Raw genomic sequence first — 19,053 nt, 5'->3', positions numbered from 1 at the left:
ATTCATAGCATTTCTTCAAAACCAAATAGATATTTACTACTGAAATGAATTACCAACATAGATATTCAATAACCATTTTCCTATGAAGCTATATTATTGGGCACAAATTACACATAATTTCCTTGTCATATTCAAACATTATGCTGCTCATTTAATAATTTTCATTTGTTTGACTTACTTTTTCATGCACATGCCACTTACAGTATATTTCTCATTTAAAGTCCCATTCCATGTGATTTCCTCATTCAAATGACTGAATCTAACATTCTCAGGAAAAAATTTCCACTGACAAAAATACTGACAGATTTCACGTCACTAATGACATCCTTTCAAATATTAAGGTTACAAAAAGAAAAAACTACAAAAAAAAAGTTTATACAAAAGAAGGGTACAGATTGCATGCTAAGAAGTATGTGATTATATATCTATCCATGGAGAACACAGCATTTAAAATAATAATTCAATAACTTTTTTTTTTACTACTTTCTTTGACAATATAGGTTGAATTTTGAGTTGTGTCACAAACATAAGTACAACTGCAATTACCAATTGTGTGCATGTGTGTATTTACCTAAATGTAATATAGAGTAAAGGAGCTACACTCGTAGGATCCTGTGCACATGCACACATGTGTGACCTCTATTGTTTACAATCACACAGTAAACTAACATGTCTGTAGCTGATATCACATGCATACAAGAGTAACTGTAATTGTATATGTTAAGTGAAACAGACTTAAATTTCATGCATGATATGTCACCTGTGGAATAGGTTTATATTAGAACAATACCAGGGAAGGGTGGATGTAACACAGGATAATGAATATATAGGCAATTATTTTGTGATAAAATGCTTACATTCCTGTACCACCTTAAATTTTCTGTGACATGGCTTAGCTCATGATCATGCAAAGCCTAATGATGAGAAAGTTTCAAGTTCTCAACAGAAATGTCTAAGACATCTGCATTTCAATCAAACAGATAGCTACACATGGTAGGCTCCTCATTTGAGCATTTGGTGAACACAAGTGTACACAGGTTAATGTTATGTGGTTATATGCACAAGATCTTGTACATTTGCATAACTAAACTAACCCAATAATTGGAAAATTCATTTACATGTAGTGACTACAATGGGACGGAAAAATTATAAGTTTCCAGGACTTCATAGTGTAAACGTAATTCCAATCGCAATGACTGGGCAACTGCAGATACTACTGCAACTCTACACACAAATTCATACATTTTACAGTCATACACAGTATTCAACATTTAACTTAAATATTCACACTTATACTAAAAATTCTTGGTGACAAAATACATGTACACATGACTAAAATTCACAAAAAATGGAATTTGGCTGGGTGCCAACATAGAAAAAAATACATATACATATATATGTGTATATATATATATATATATATACATACACACACACATATATATATATATCGATAATAACAATTATGCCGTACTTAAAGAGAACAGATTAAGCACCAGCACTAAGTACCGTACATGATAACATGCACATTTATCTAATAAAATAATCTCATGACTCGTACATATTTGGTAAGTCCTTCACAACTGAAAAGATTATTGAAAAATAACCTTTTCGTCCAAGTCAATTTTTCTTAACATTAACCCTTTTCATTAACCCTAATATAGTATGGTCAACAACCTATTTTGTACAAGTGATAAAAGGCTGCTTCATAAAAACAGAAAAGATGGAAAAGAAGGAGGAGAGTCAGCAATACACTACATGCCACTTATTTCTAATTCGCTCTCCATGTTCCAAACTTGCTATCAATCACATGAAAACTGGAAAAAAGGGTAGCATAAAAATATGTAAAGATTACAATGGTGATACTAACATAAAAAAGGTTAATATACCTCATGACAATGAGCATTCAACCCTACACATTGTAAATAAATTAGTTTCCATGGTATGTCCATAAATTTCTGCATATAATGGTGACTAGTAAGCTAATACATACCATGATTCATGTTTGGTTCAATTCATTTACCCATACACCAAACTGGACTGGACCTCCAGCTGTTAACTCCAGTCAAGGTGGTGAACATCTTTATTTATGAAAATAAAAATTTCCTTCATATGTGAAAATTATGAGATTCAAGGTTACTCGTATATAAATCATAAACTTGGGGCAGAACCCAGAAGTATGGATCACATTATGTGCTTTGCAATTTCACTATATTAACCTCTTACACATGGTGGCCTACCACAGTCTAGAATCATGCCACATTGTTTCACTCTGTTAATGTGTGGTGCTGGGATTGAAAGAGTAAACACATGACAAAGCTCAACTCCACTGTTCTAGATATGTTCCTATAACTCTTAATGATTACATAAATGAATATCTAAAACATTCTTAATTAAAACCTGTTACCCAAACCAATGATACAATTCTTTTGAATATGATGAATTTCTGGCTATGTTTACCTCTCCTGCTAATAATGTCTACTGGGTTTCCAAGATAATACACGTGTCATTCACTATTACTATGATCAAGATAACTTCATCTACAGGTAAGGATTGTAGAGAAATAATGTTTTATTACACCTACTGATTACTAATGTGTTAGTTCTTGGCATCACAACACCTTCAAGGAAAGGTGGTCACAACTGAACTTGTGAAACTTCCACTTTCTTAGCTAAACACTAACCTCATTCATCTTGCTGTTGTTGAATTTTTCCTGTGTAAAATTTCCTTCACAAAAGATACAATCTTGACTCATCTGCTAATGGTATCACATACAGTGGGGTCTCTGTATAGTATTTACATAGTAACACATCTATTATGGATAGCTGTTGACCCAATTGAATGCTATGTGAATAATAGTAATTGTCAATCCATGGTCATGGACACAAAATAGGTATAGTATAGTGACAGTTTGTTGGGGATGCTCCTAGCCACTTCCTTGGAGAATCTACTCACAGTTTGTTGTTCTCCAGAAAAAAACATCCATGATTCAATTTGTTCCCCACCCTCTACCTGACCTCCATATTTCTCATTCTACCCACTCTCATAATACTTACCATACCATACTTCTCAAACATTTTAATTCAAACTTGTCTTGCCTCTTCTCTTCTGCCTCCTCCAAATTCTAAGTCTCCACTCCATACAATTAGGTGCAATCACTCCCTTATCTTTGCTCTCATTTCCTGATACTTATTTCTTGAAGCACTTTTAATCCCAAAATATTTACTTGTTTCCTGTACTATAAATTCACCTCCATCCCCAATCCTCCATTTACTGTCACATGTAGCAGGTGAGGAGCATATGCCATGAGGCATATAAGTGCAGCTGAATCTATCACCTTTGCCTTATGCATTTGGACTGTTGGGGCAGGTTACTGTTGGGAACCTGAAAGAAATATGGGAGTTGAACCCACAACTAGGAAGATGCAATAACAGCATCTCTCCACTTCTGCCAGCCTTTCACCCTTTAAACTTATCTCCAACCCATCAATATCATCACTCATTATACATCATAAACTTATTTTTGCCCACATTTAAGTTTTCTCATCTCACACACCCTCTCAAATTCCACTACCTATTGCTTTAATCTACCCTTAGACTCATCCACAAAGAACCGGCTTACTTCCCACTACCTTTTACTCTCTAACTCCAACCCCTCTCTTGCATCTACAAGATAAGATGACTTTTGAAGGAGACTCAAAGTATGAATTTAATGGTTTTAGCTCAGTAGGGAAATTTTAAATCAGTGAGTACTAATCCACAAATATGAATTAACTGTTAACATAAATGAAAATAATATATCATATGCAAATCATCATTATTAAAGGTAGTAGTTCAACCAATTTCAATGACTGAAATGTTTATCCTATGTCTATATATGATGCACTTGATATACTTTCTTTTTTCATTCCTTCAACTGAAATAACATCACACTGGTTATTATGTTGTAAACATTACATCAGCCATTTCCATGAACAAGTCCAGCACCTTTCAGCAAAAATAAGCTATTGAAAATTTGTGAAGAGTTTTAAAGCCCAATCTTTATATCTAGCCTACATGGTGATGCACTTCTTATGATTCAGTTGTCATCTTATCTGCTGAATTATAAAGTATGCACTGAAAAATGTAAGTTCTCCTACACAAATTTAGGATATGTACTATTTAGTTTCTGTAGCAATTATTTCTTCATGGTAACCAATCATTTTAATGAATATTTAGAGGCCTGCAAAGATAAAACATTTACTATACTTCACTATATGTACTGTATAACAATGATCTAATGTAAAGAAACTAATGAAAGAGGCCAGGGGGGGTGACTTGCTCTAGTAGGAGGATACATTTATTGTTTAGGGTGGCAGCCCAGGAAAGACTGATACATTGTTCTACAAAACTATTTCTGTAATGGGAAACAATATTAACCTCTTACACCGTTCTGCACCCAAATGCCCCATTTATTGCTTTACAAATGTAATGAACCTATCATCACTATTTTCCTTTTCTTCAAGAAAACTTATTCACCAAATAATACCATGTCATGTGAAAACGATCATATTGCCGGAGTTATCTGTTGTCACAGGCTGTCCATCTGATTCCTACTTATGAGATACTATAAAAAATAAACATCCTCCAAAAGATACCATATGCTGTTCTCTGACTAAGTACTGTATAGAATTATTCCTGCATGGTTAAAGCTGATGACATGAGAAACTACTCACTTCCTAGGGACACATCCCTACCACCAACAAATGAAGAACAGTGGAGCATTAGCTACATCATGCTGTAATTTGTATAAAATAGGTACCGAGGTAGCATTTTCCCATCACCTCATATTTAAGAATTGTATTGAAAATAATACCCTAAAATATTATGAGCTCTTTAGTACTAAAGATAGCAAAAATTAAGTTCACTCAAAACAGGACATTTTTAATGAGTGAGATGCTGTCAAGTACTCAGATATCCGAATTATTTAATTCTCCATGAAAAACCAATAAAGTTAACAAAAGATAAATACCTGTGTATCTATGATCACACTGTTTTTTCACTAACACTGAAAGCAGAGGTTTGGTTATGTATTCCTGTAAATACTATGGTATTCTCTATATATTTCTAAAAATTAATTCCTCATATCTTCATGGCAGCATGAACTCCACCCTTACCACATCAAGTCTACAGGGAAGATTTGGTTATAAACAACTTCACTATAAACAAAATTAATCTGAAATATAACTAACACATACAGTATCTCTCAAGATGTTTTGTGTACATACATATATAATTAAGCTACACAAGTCTTACAGGAATCAAATTCACTGCATCCCATCTCTTTCTTTACCATAAGTTCAAATACCACTGGTTACTTTGAACTATATAGGTGGTAATAGACATGGAACTGCCTAGTGTAGGCCTTATGGTCTCTTGCAATCTCCTTCATCCTTATATTCTTGTATATGGTCCGACTGTCTTTGTTTAGATGCTTGCACCTGCTTATGTATACATGCACCTAAGTACTGTCATCCTTTCTAATATGCTGGGGTTAAAATACTATCCCTGCTAATACATGTAATACATGAACATGAGCTACCCTCACCCTAGGAAGTTATTATATGTAAGAACACTCGTATCATGAACTGTTATATCAAGTATTCATATTTGTAAGAAACATGATTATGAATATCTATTTATTCAATCCTTTGGTTGAGGAGCTTCCTTCAAGTGAATAACATTACCAGGCAACAGCTAGAATAAATGAATCAAGTAATAAAATGTTGCAGCTGGGACAGACTCAAGATAAAATGTTACAACTGGGATCTCAAGATAATTTTTAATTCTTGTTGTGGAGGGGGGAGGGCTAGCATCATGACTGGTGGCAGACATTATCTGCTGAATGAAGAGCATTGTTTTGGCTTACAATACTATTTGCTTCATGTCTCTATGGACTAGCTTATCCACATTTTAACATTTTCATGTTTGAGGGCTCTTACTCTGGATGGATCAATGCAACAAAATTATTCTGTTACTTTCTTTATTAGCCTTCAGCCAGGTTATCCAAGGCTAGCTGAGGATCATACTACTCCTCTTCTTCCACTTGACCAATGACAGCTACCTGGAAGTGGTTGTCCAGTGAGACTGACAGCTAAGAGGATCATATCTCTCCTGCAACTGCAGTCTTTAAAACCTGTCAACACCCTCGGTTCTATCTAAAGATGCAGCCCTGAGGAACTGACACCTGGTCCCTAGACTGGGCCCAAGGTCTTTCTTTTTTTAATTCAACTACATTTCCTTCATCTTTTCACGTAAAAAGACCTCAGAATTTTCTAACAACAACAACAACATGGTCTGCAGATCCATTTTCACCAGTGACCTAGATATTCTAGATAATGAACTGTCCCTTAAAATTCTTAAACCATCCTTTACTGGGTTGAAATGTAGGGACATTTAAGGGTTCACCTCTAATAGCAAGCATACAGGTGCTGCAGACTCTGTCAACAACCCTCCTTTCTCTCTGGGAAGAAACTGCAGACTGATGTGTGTTGTGTTAGTGTGCAACAGCTTCTTTCTCGCTGGCTCATAGTAGTATAGGAGGGTAACAGGAGTCATATTTGTGAAAAAGTGGAGAAAATACAGTTGAAATTGATAAACATATCTTGGGGTTGGTCTGGAGAATGAGTGTTAGTACCTTGACATGGATGCGAGGGTTGATAGTCTTTTGTAGATGGGCAGCAGGGAATATAATTCTCTAATGTCCACATTACAGGACCACCATTTGCAGATATGCATGTAGTTGGTCATACATAAGTACACATGAGCATAAATTGTGAATTACAAGGGATGCAGGTATACTGTGTACATAGGGAGAGGGCAACTTCTTAATCTGAATGTGAGTGGACAGCCTCAACTCTACTCTAACTAAGTCATTCTTACTAATATCTGTTCCTGCTGCAAAGGAACCTGAGTGGAGGGGCTCTAGCTCAATGTTGTTGTGTTTCATAAAACTGCCAAGATTGGAAATTATGTACATAATGTTCACATGGAAAACCCAGATAGCATGGCTTCATTTTAGTAGCAAGGAATCCCTTCATTCCATCCCACTGTTGTTGAGGAAATGTTTTTCATTCATGGAGGAGTTGGGTACTCCTCATGCTCTCATCTTGTAAATTGTGCCATAGGGAGGGAAGGGATGGGAAGGGGAGATAAGATAAAAGAGAAAAAGAGATGGAGGATAATTTAATTCCTCCCTGCACTACCACAAAAACAGCAGCCAATAAATTATGAGCTCATGCCAGGAGATGAGCTGCGACCAACACCTTTGTCCCATGTGCAAATGGAGGTCACTAGTAGCTCTTTCCTTTCTAAAAGATAAGGGTGGATCTAAATTCTCTGCTACCTGAGCTAAATATTTTTCCCTTTCTAAACTAACCTAAACTTATTTCTTTCTGAGAGCCTGAGTAGAGTGAAGACCTGTTATTGTGTTCTTCAGGAATCCAAGGGGGGGATCCAAGTATTGGGGAGTAAAGCAATAGTTTCTTTCATTTGGAGTTACCCCTTCTTCCAATATCAAATGGGTTCAGAAGCAAGTTTTCCCCAAGACAATGGGTGGTCAATCACTATCTAGAGGATCAATCTATCTACACTATTCCTCCATTCTACTTTTCTTCTGTGAAATTCATTTAACCACTCCTGTCTACTCAAAACAAGGGTGAAGAAGCTATTCCTACTCTATCTTTTCTTTTAGTCTTGGAAGTTAGATAGATTTGCTCATGGTGAATGGGTTGGAGACCTCTTTCAAGAGAAAATCTTTTGCAGATTTTAACCATTTTCATAATACTTAATTTGGCAATTCTTCATTGTTGCAGCATAAAAATATCAGAATTTGTAAATTTTGCTACTTTCCTTCCCAATTTCACAAGTCAGCATGGACGAGTGGTGATTTCTATGGAGCATTATAATGGATTGTTCCTGTCCTACTATGACTGATAGTTAAGGAAAAAATAAGGATGGGGACATAAATACAATTCTGACTTGACTGCTAAGTGAGGAAAAGGTATCTAAAATTGATCAAAATAAACAAGTCATACATTAGGAAGACACATGACACTAAGCATTCACCAAATGAAGGCTAGTTTACTTACAGGGGTATCTGCATGTGTTATGTAATAAATGTAGGTAAAACCATGAAAGTCTTGTTATATATTCAGTCATCAAAGAACTAACTACATGTTCGGTTACTGTACTTAATAGTTATGTGTATATGACCTTTCTTGCTAAATGGTAAATTAGTCAAATAAATGTATAAGTATCTGACACCAGTCCTGAAGAACATGCCTTACCAATGTTTCCTGCCAGTGGATTGTTTCATATTAATCAATCTGAGCTCACAACACCTCAAAGGTCTAAAACTACTGACCAGCACTTCAAACACTGATGGAAGATCAAATTCGAGCATGCCTTTTGTCTTTCCCTCATAATAGATTTGTGCAAAAATGGGTTTAGATTAAACATATGAGGAGTTAAGTACATTTCAAATATCACATAATCTAACAAAAAGATAATTTGTAAAAAAATTAACTCTACAGTACCATTCAATGTTCCAGAAATGTAAATTGAAAAAAAAAAAAAAAAAAAAAAAAAAAAAAAAAAAAAAAAAATGAACACAAATTGTGAAACCTGTATACTTGTATATATATACCCAATATATATATACATTCATGAAAGTCTTGTCCAACTTTGTTATCCACCGTTCATACTTTACACTCGGAATATCTTGTTCTGTTAAACACCTGTTAAGACCTTGTGACTGTGTGTGTGTGTGTAATTATAAATAATATTCCCATACCTTTGTTTAGTACCTCCACTGCTTTTTCTGGTTAAAGATCTCTGTGCCCCATTTCCTTGTATACCACTAATCTTCTAAATATTTACACTCATCAAATCCATCTCAGTATTTGTAATGTTTTGGACGGTAATCAGTTTCACCCCTGTTTCTTTTTTAATCATTAAAAATGAATAATAGCAATGCTTATAAATTTCTAAATTAATAAAATTTGTATGTCACTTGTCATTCATTTTCAGGTGGTAAACCGACATGGGATATTGACAATGCAAGTTTCATGGAGTCAATACTGTAGATGCCGTAGCAATATCCAGGGCTAGATTTACCTACTTGTAGGCCCTGGGCCAAAATCATCAGTGAGTCCCCAAATTTATAAAGATATGGCACATTTCAGTTGAATTTAATTGAATATGGTTACTTTTTACTGAAAAATACTTATTGCACTTTAATACGTCTGCCTAATCTAATGTTACATTCTTTTACCATTCATGTGTGATAAACTAGTTTTAGTGGGCACCCAGTTACCTGTGGGCACTAGGCCAATGGCCTACTATGCCTATTAGTAAATCCAGCCATGGGAATATCTTTACAGACCCGAGTTACACAGCATTTTCATAATTGGAGACCAATCTCATGTAAGGAAGAATCTCCTTTCTGGTACTCTCCTTAAATCTCTCTTTTACCACCTCTTTGGCATAATGCTGTCAACAAAGAAGTAGAGGTTATCAGTGACAATGTACAATTACATATGGCAATCAGTCACAATTTTCATGATTTATTCATCATTACTTTTTTGCTCTTCAGAGATATATTGGTGGAAAAATCTAAATAAAAATTCCTTGAAAACAAAAATAGTATATAGTTTTATATGCATACATGAATTAAAAGGCCTGTTTTCCCATTAAAAAGGGGGGTGGGCCTTTATACTGTATTTACCTAGTTGTATTTTGCGGGAGTAGAGCTATGCTCGTAGGAACCCGCAGTTGTATCTTTCCGCATCCAGTTTTTTCTTAAAGTCGTGTCTAGTTTTAGCACTCACTGTTTTCTCTTTTAATATATTCCATGTATCTATCACTCTATGTGGAAAGATATTATTTTTCAGATCTCTTCTGTAATTGTCCTTCTTAAGTTTCTTCTTATGTCCCCTTGTACAGTATTTCTATTGTCCCATTTAAGTTGATCATCCCTGTCAAGGATTTCCATCCCTTTCATAATTCTATATGTGGATATCAAATCACCTTTCTCTTCTTTGCTCCAGAGTTAATAATTTTAGTTTGTCCAATCTTTGTTCATATGTCAGCATACTGAGTGTTGGTGCCATCTTTGTTAGTGCTCTTTGAATTCTTTCTAGTTTATGTTTTTTCTTTGTACTGGGTGTCCATAGTGTCGCTGCATACTCTAATTTTGGTCTTATCAGTGTAACTAGGATTTTCTTCACCATCTCCTCATCCATGTAGTCAAAGGCCACTTTCATTGATCTGATTAAGCTGTAGGTTTCTCCAACTATTTTGTTTACATGTTTGTCTGGTGTCATGTCATTTGAAATGATCACTCCTAGGTCTCTTTCTGAATTTACTTTTGCATCTTCTTTTGTTCCAATTTTGTATTTACTAGATATTCTATTTTTGCTTTTTCCAAATTCCATTATACTATATTTTTTAATATTGAAATTCACTTCGTTCTTTTTACTCCAGTTCCAGACTTTGTCCAGATCTCCCTGAAAAGATTTACAGTCTTCTTCATTACTCACTCTCTTCAATAGTTTTGCATCATCTGCAAAGAAGTTTATGTAGCATTTACCGTAATTCTTTCATCCATGTCGTTTATATAAATAGCAAACATTATTGGGGCCAATACAGAGCCTTGGGGTACTCCACATATCATGTCTACCCATATTGTGTTCTTTTCTCTTAAGTATCACTCTCATTTTTCTTCCTTTATATAAAAATTATATAAATCTATTGTGGTTTCCAAATTTTTAGTATCATAATAAATATGTCAATAACTTATATGTTGCTGTTACACCCACCTGCTCCAATCCATCACTGAAACAGGGAGAACATACTAATGACCCTTCTCTAAATATGCCAAATACTGTTAGTCATAATATATCAGTTTCATTAATTTAGATACATAATCGCACTATTAAAGTCTCATGATTTGTTACTGAATACAATTTTCCCCCAAGAATAGATCTCTTCAGAGCAAAATAAAGCAATGCTGTGACTGATTACTTTCTGAAACTTTATATTTACTTCCATCTTTCACACTAATTTTGATACATTCTCTCCTTCTAACTGATATTTACCTTTAATTTCCTTTTCAATTAAAAAAGTGAATTTCTGGCGCTTCATTTTACATTAACAACATATCTTCTGCAGAGTATGAGATTCGGCCTCCATTGATCTCTTCTGTTCCCCTCATTTCTACTTTAATATTCAGTCCCAATTTTCACTTCTTTCATTGTTAAAATACATTCCTGCATCAGACCATCAAAGAACCAATCCATCTCCTCTCTACATACCTGCACACATGCATCATATATATATGCATATACATATATACACATACACACACACACTCACATGGAGTATATACATATATATTCATACACATATGTACACAGTCACTTCATCTTTCTCTCATTTCCATCTAAAAGAAATGAAAACTTCAGTCTGACTTGAAAAACTGTGAAATATACCTCAACTACAATTAGTTGAAACTTTATCACTAAAATAAAAGTTAACTATAAGACATATGCAAAAGCCATGGTTTAGATTCAGTGTGTGTGTGTGTGTGTAACAGATAGAGAGAAAAAGAAAGGGTGGGAGTAAGATAGGAAATAGATACAATCCATACATACGCCTTTCATAAATACTTTCCATGCTATTCATCTTTGTCTCCTGAGAAGGTTGGGGGTAATTTGATGCCTTTTGTGGCACAGGAGTGTCTGGGTCTTGTCCAGTGAATCCTCCCCAGTGGGTCTCCTGGAAGAGACACCCCAGGGGCAACAGAGTGATCGATTCTACTTCGCCTTGAAATCCATTATGAAAAATGTCAAGAGACTCAAGATAAAGTTGAGTAATGTGACAAGTGTTTATGACAGCTGATTCCTAAAATATTTTTGCATCCACTGTGTACATGCACACACACACTCATTTGAGAGAGAGACGGTGGAGGGAGGAGAATTTCATGTGTTCATATACCATGGAACTCATTACATTTAAAAATGGAATGCAATAAACTATTATTAATACAGATGCATACATATCATAAATAAGAATAATGTTTGATTCTTCTGTTCACATCTGTGATATGAACCAAGTATTTGTACACTATCTTAAAAACTGAGGAGTGTTAGTCAAACATAACACAGAGACTCCTGTCCTCTTTGACTGCTGTGGAATAAATATAACAAATATTGCCTTGTTTGTTCAAGCTATAACAACTGCCACAAATATCTGTATTCAATCAACAAATAAAGCTGCACATCTATCACAAAACTGAATTAATTGCTGCAGTCTACACAACCAAGGAATGTTAACATATTTCTAGTGGAATGTGCGTACTATGTTACAAATACTGAAGTCTTTATGATAAGAATAATAAAAGCCATACATACACATACTAAAAGGGCCTTTCCCCCTAATAATGGAGGTGTCCGAGTCAAAAACACATACCCACCCCTCATCCATCCCACCCATTTGTTGCCAGGTCCTGTTGTGGAAGTGCAGTGCCTTGCTGCATTACCTCAGACACTCCAAGGCCAGTGTTGGCCCCTCAGATCTCCATATTCATCTATTTATATACAAAAGGCTTTTTGCCCACTTATAAGGGAACTAGCCAACCAAGGCATGAACCAACCCCAACCCATTTGTTTCCCTTTCATCTTAACTCTTTATAGATGAAAGGTCATCCCTGTCTCCTGCCCACTACCCAAGTCATCAGCAATGCAGCAAGTGACACCACATTCACATCAGGACCATAGCTGGGAGGCCTTGAGCTAGAGGGTCCATTTATTGACTCTTGGTTACTTGATTTGGAGCTCCACAAAGAAGTAAGAATGTTGATGGGTCTTAGATGCATGGCAGACACGATTCCATCTGTTGTCTATTTTGCATGACTAACACCTGCAAGTACCTGTCATAGGTCTTTGAAATCTTTATCCATCTACACAATCACTTCTGAGCAGTCACAGAAATTAAACATAGAACAACTTTCAAAAAATAACTTTTTACAGGAATGTATTATTTTTTGTGACTTTAATTAAGTGAACCTGTGTCTTATAGGTGAACAATCAAAACCTCTTCATACATACCTTACAATAGTGTTATGCGGTGAATTTTGTGCATATGTTCTCCGTCAATTATTCTTCCTGGGTCATCCTTGTATATGCTCCATATTAACATTGCATACATGTATACCTCATTACCTCAATAATAAAAAGTGAAACCCATCTGCATGTATTACACACAATCACTGGTATAATCCTCTACATTCTCTACCATAATTACTCCCTACCCAATTTGAGTTAAAAGAAGAAAAGAAAAAAATATATGTATACACACACATATATACATATATATATACATATACACACACACATATATATATATATATATACACATACATACATATATATATACACACATACATATAAGCAAAACCTGCTTGAAAATTTTGGAAGTCAGTCCAAGTTTTGTGCATTCTTTAACATGTGCTTGATGTCTACATACCATGTCTAACCTTTTTCTTTTAATTGTGGTGCCTTTGCATTTCTAGGAATCCAGTCACCTGTAATTATTAGTAGCTCTACCTTTCTGATTTCTTTTACAAAGAGAAATGAGCATATGATTCCTATAACTTGAGTATTCAACAATAAATACAAACTGATACTTGTAACAAAAATTGAATACATTTTTTGTTGGCACACTAGTTAAAATGACTGATTTTACAGTCTTTGACACATGGCAGCTGAAGCAAGTGGAGAAGAGCCAAGAGTTGACATTTTACTATTGCTCTTGGCACAATCCCACAATTCAAGAATTTCACACACATGCACACACACAAACACAGCTGGATTTTCAATACTGCAAAGCACTGAGCTAATGCTACATCTCACTGCCATTATTATGATTAAAAGGAAAAGTAGCTCTTGCTACTTTTTTCAATACATGATGCTCCATTTTCCTACTTTCATACAATCAAGCAATTCATGGGTTGGACATTTACCAAATAGGTTTTAGGGGTTGGGGTGGAGGGGCTTACATGAATCCCGAGAAAGCCCCCCTCAATCTAAGAACTCCAAATTTGGTGCATACTGTTCATACTGGAATGCCGGATACAGTGAGAAGAGAAGATGGGGAGTGATGTCATCACCAGCAAAGCTATTCAGTGATTGTTCCAAATGTTCAAATGTTGGTCTTTCATCAAGATCCGTCTGCCAGCAGAAGAGCATTAACTGATACAAGTTGTCTCCCACATACTGAGGCTGTGCCAACCGTAAACCCCGAACGATGCGTCCTGCCACATCCTCAGTCCGTACATCCGAATAAGGTGTTCCCCCGAGGGTGACAGCTTCCCACATGAGGCAACCAAAGGACCAAACATCACTCTTAGGCTTGCTGAGTTTGGTGCGTAGTGTTTCTACAGCCTGCCACCTTTGATAATCAGGCACGTACAAATCATTATGATAATGGATTAAACCAAACCCTGTGACCTTTGGATGGAACCCATCAACCAGGACGACATTCCTGGAACAAAGTTGGCCGTGTACAATCCCCAGGGATGAAAGATGTGCCATACCTCTTGCCACTCCAGTTAAAATGTCCAATACCTGTACAGAAATGGAATAAAACATAGTGAGAAAAATGTAAATGTTTTTGCAATTCAGTCATTTCACACCTCATTACAGGAAGAAAAAATGGACACACACAAATAAAAGTACATTCTTTTAGTATCCAGTGTTTTGCAAAATTCAAATCTGGGACTTTTCTGATTTTCTGGTATGAATTCTGAAAAGTAGTGGTACATGGCAGAGGCCCCAGGCCTAGTATGGAAACCATATGAGGATGGTGATGGGTTTGGAAGAGCCAATAGGGAGATGATATGATCTGTCTAACAGGACCACAACCTTTAAACACCCATTCTTGGGAATGACTAAACATACACAGACTAAGACTACAAATTTTTGTACCAAGGGGATAATTGTCAAAGAGGAAGTAAGGAAATACAGTAGGCTGGGATGGAGGGATAAAATAAAAAAGGGCAATGCTAAAATCTAAGACATTCTTTTCTACTCCTTCAATTAATAAATTAATCTATTGCTCCAGGTCTCTCTTGCAGGAGACCCATAACCTGTGGACAGGTTCCCCACCCCCTATCTATCTCCTGGGAAGAACCTGAGCATGTTTTGAATCACTCACCCTCATTATGTGGGAAAAATGACCATTGGTACATCTATATACCAAGGGCTTTTTACCCCCTTATGAGGGAGGTAGCCTTTTAAGTCAAAAGCCATGCATCAACTCCCATCTGTCACCCTTTCCCTCCTCTCATCTTAGCTCCTCATAGATGAAGGGTCATCCCTGTCTCTGCCCATTGCCCCAGGTCACAAGCAATGCAGCAAGATACAGTACATCCACAGCAAGACCACTTCACTCAATCAGTGAAACCCCCCTCTCCATCCCCTAATGCAGAAGAGACAGGGAGATATCCCTTTGGGTTGCATCAAAATATCAGTCACACACACCCACTCCCTATACCCCCCCAATCCCCTGCCCCCTCCCTTCTTTGCATTACAGTACTTGGTACATACAAACAAGTATTAATGATGGGATGCTGGTAATACTTTACCTGTGTTTCTGATAACGTTGAGAACCGTCTGTGTTTCTCAGCATAGACTGGGTAATGCTGCACTGCCCGACTTTCCACCAGAGTATTTTTAAATGTTCCAGATTCATATTCAAAAGCCACAGACACAAAGTTTATTTCTTCCATGAGACCCAGTAAGCATACAACATGACTATGCTGGTTTATTTTAACATGAGCATCAAACTGACGCAACATCTGTGACTTGTTCATCTCATCTAAATTGTTGTCTTGGATACGGTGAACCAGGATATTTACAGGCTGTCCCTTCTGATACATAATTCCCTGATAGCAGGAAAAAGAAAAGGAAAAGAAACAGAAAAAAAAAAAGATGAATAAAATATTACTCATGTAAAGAACCAGATATATTCTATCACAGTTTTCTGCATGGAAGTAGTACACAACTACTTACCTTCTTCACTTCTCCAAACTTGCCATTACCAATGTCACCCACGATAGTTAGGCCCTGATGGGGAATAACCTTGACCCTCTCTTTGAGTCGCTGGTAATGGTCAATTAAGGGACCTTCATCATCAACGTAATGGGCTCCTATGGCATATCCATTTTCTAGTTCCTGGTGGGGTATATCAGCATGTTCTGCTAGTTCTTGGTGATCTGAAGACCTCCTTTGCTTCTTCTGAACAAGAACACGAAGAACAGCATACACAACAATGGATGACAGCAACAAAAACCCAAACAAGCCAATAGCAATTGATAAGCCCAAGACAATGTTGTCATCATGTGGAGTTCTTGTCACTTCAGCTGTTTCATGGTCGTCTTCATGTTCATCAAAATGCTGAAGTGATGAACTTTCATGTTGAGAATGGTCTGAGACAGAGTATGATGACTTGGTAACATTGCGTAAAGAGCTGATGACACCAAGAAGAATGTGATGGTCGACATTGCTTATAAGGGGTGCATTGAAGTACTTACCATACATCTTTCCGTCTCCTACTGTGAAACGGCGATAAAAATTTTCTGGTGTAAATTCAGCAGTTATGTAATAAGGCAGACCTACTTTCATGGCTTTGTTATAATCAGTCAAGGCATCAGGCTGTAATATTACAGGTGCAGTTTCATCAACTACCACTACCTGGTAGGATGTTATGGGACCGTTAGTAGCTACAACAGTTTCCAGCTCAACCACCATAGAATCTGAGGTTTTGCTGATGAGCTGAGGCACATGTGGGACCTCTGGCTTGCCAACTTTGGTCCACATTTCTTTTGATGCAGGATACCCAAGCCCATCCCTCGAAGCTGCTCGCACCTCCACAACATACTTAGAACCTGGATGAACTCCATTCAACCACACTTGGGTAAGCCTAGAAAATTTAGCTTCTACGGTTCTTGGAGGATCTCGTTCACTATATGTAAAGATTGAAGTTGCGTTAACTACATACTCAATAATTTCCTTAAAGCCAGCGATTGGATGTTCCCATGCAATGTGCAGCATATCTGTCTTTTCAGTATCAAGCTGTCTCAAATTGAGGGGAGCACTTAAAATGCCTGGATTTGTTTCATAAACAATAACTGCACCATCTCCGCCACAAATCTGGCTACTATTGGATGAGCAAGGTATTGTACAATTATTGGAGGTTTTATGGCTGAAGGTATCACCACAAAAGCATGTATTACCCCCATACAGAGCAGTGAAATGCAGTCCCTTGCTCCGACATTCCTCTAAACATGTATCCACACTGACATTTTCTGCTGTAAGAGGCGACTTGTAGCTGAAATCTGGATTATCACCATTTTCTGAGTAACATCCAAATGGCAAGCTCTCTTTCCTCATCTCATGGCATGTCACAAATGCAAAGCATAAGAAGACTGCCAAAGTCCATCTTACTTGCTGCACTGTACGATCACCCCACATCTGTTAAATAAAATTAAAACGAGTTATCAGTAATAATTATACACACAAACACACATATATAAAACTTAGACTAGGCATATCACTCTTATAATTACTGTATTACTCATAAAAGAACTCTATTGTATTATTGTCAGTGTATCACTGCTATCTCAATAAACCTATTATTATTTATTATTATATTTTTGCAGAAACCACCGGGAAATTGAAAAAACGGATACAGAACGTTTTTGTCTATTAAGACATTTTCAAAGGTACAGAAAAGCAATACAGAAAGAAACAATATATACATGAAAAGACAGATGATATTCAGAAAGGTCCCATGTTACAAATGATCACACACAATCTTGTCAAATCTTGTCAATAATAAAATTGCCCAGTTTAAATAAACCCAAACTCAAGTTCATATTATTTCCGAAATTTCTTTTTATGTAACAAGATTCAATAATATTTCTTTCTACAATATTACAAGAAGTAATTACTTTTGTAATAATATTGTAGAAAGAAATATTATTGAATCCTGCTGATATGTCTGTCAAGTGACAGGTTATCTTTTATCAAGACTCCGAAGTCTTCCTCCTCTTTTGCTTTTGTAATTTTTTGGGTTTGCTTCCCACGAAATAGTATAAGGATGACCTTTTGTCATTATTGCCAATTTCCAGTACTTTGCATTTTTGGTATTAAACTTCATTTCCCATTCTTGGCTCCATGCAAAAATAGTATCTAGATCTTTTTGCAATATTCTACCATCATCCTCATTTCCCCTCTCCTCATGATTTTTGCATCATGTGCAAATATGCTGGCATAGCTTCTTGTTCCATCATGTCATTAACATTGACAAGAAATACTATTGGTGCAAACACTGAACCTTGTGGTACTCTGCTCATTACTGCTCTCCAGCTTGACATCTTGTCCTTTACTACTGTGTGTGTGTGTGTGTATTTACCTAGTTGTATCTTATGGGAAGGGGAGCTATGCTCATGGTGTCCCGTCATTGTATCTCACAGTGTCTAGTTTGCTCTTAAATTTGTGTATAGTTTTTGCACATACTATTGTTTCTTCCAGTTTGTTCCAGACATCCACCACTGTGTGGAAAGCTGTTTTTTTTCAGGTCTCTTCTATAACTGTCCTTTTTGAATTTCGTTTCATGTCGCCTTGTATTTCTTTGATCACAATTTAGTAAGTCCTCTCTATCAAGGACTTCCATGCCTTTCATGATTCTATAGATGGTTTAGCAAGTCACCACTTTCTCTTCTTTGTTCCAGAGTCGGTAGTTTTACTTTTGACAATCTCTCCTCTCAGTTTTGAAAGTGTTGGGGCCACCTTTGTAGTTCCTCTCTGGATTCTTTCAAATTTCTTTATACTGGTATTCTTTTTGGTACTGGGTGACCAGTGTCACAACATACTCCAGTCTTGGCCTTATCAATGTCACTAATATTTTCTTCACAATTTCTTTGCCCAAGTAGGTAAAAGACACCTTTATT

General features: G+C 36.3%; 1 protein-coding gene across 1 annotated transcript in view; it reads right to left on the bottom strand.

Annotated features, from left to right (window-relative positions):
- Window positions 1–359: 359 nt before the first annotated feature.
- Window positions 360–19,053, bottom strand: part of Wsck (tyrosine-protein kinase Wsck) — a 32,913-nt gene continuing 14,219 nt past the window's right edge. The window contains exons 2-4 of the mRNA XM_076186783.1: window positions 16,112–17,572; window positions 15,685–15,984; window positions 360–14,665 (exon numbers count right to left, since the gene is read on the bottom strand). Of these exons, the coding sequence (XP_076042898.1) occupies window positions 14,120–14,665; window positions 15,685–15,984; window positions 16,112–17,572 (2,307 nt within the window). The 3' untranslated portion in view covers window positions 360–14,119. The remainder of the gene's footprint in view (window positions 14,666–15,684; window positions 15,985–16,111; window positions 17,573–19,053) is intronic.

The sequence above is a fragment of the Oratosquilla oratoria genome, chromosome 6, assembly GCF_046742065.1.
Source record: "Oratosquilla oratoria isolate Oo_2021 chromosome 6, ASM4674206v1, whole genome shotgun sequence".
Classification (NCBI taxonomy): domain Eukaryota; kingdom Metazoa; phylum Arthropoda; class Malacostraca; order Stomatopoda; family Squillidae; genus Oratosquilla; species Oratosquilla oratoria.
The sequence above is the reverse complement of the archived record's forward strand: the minus strand, read 5'-3'. Positions and strand labels throughout refer to the sequence as shown.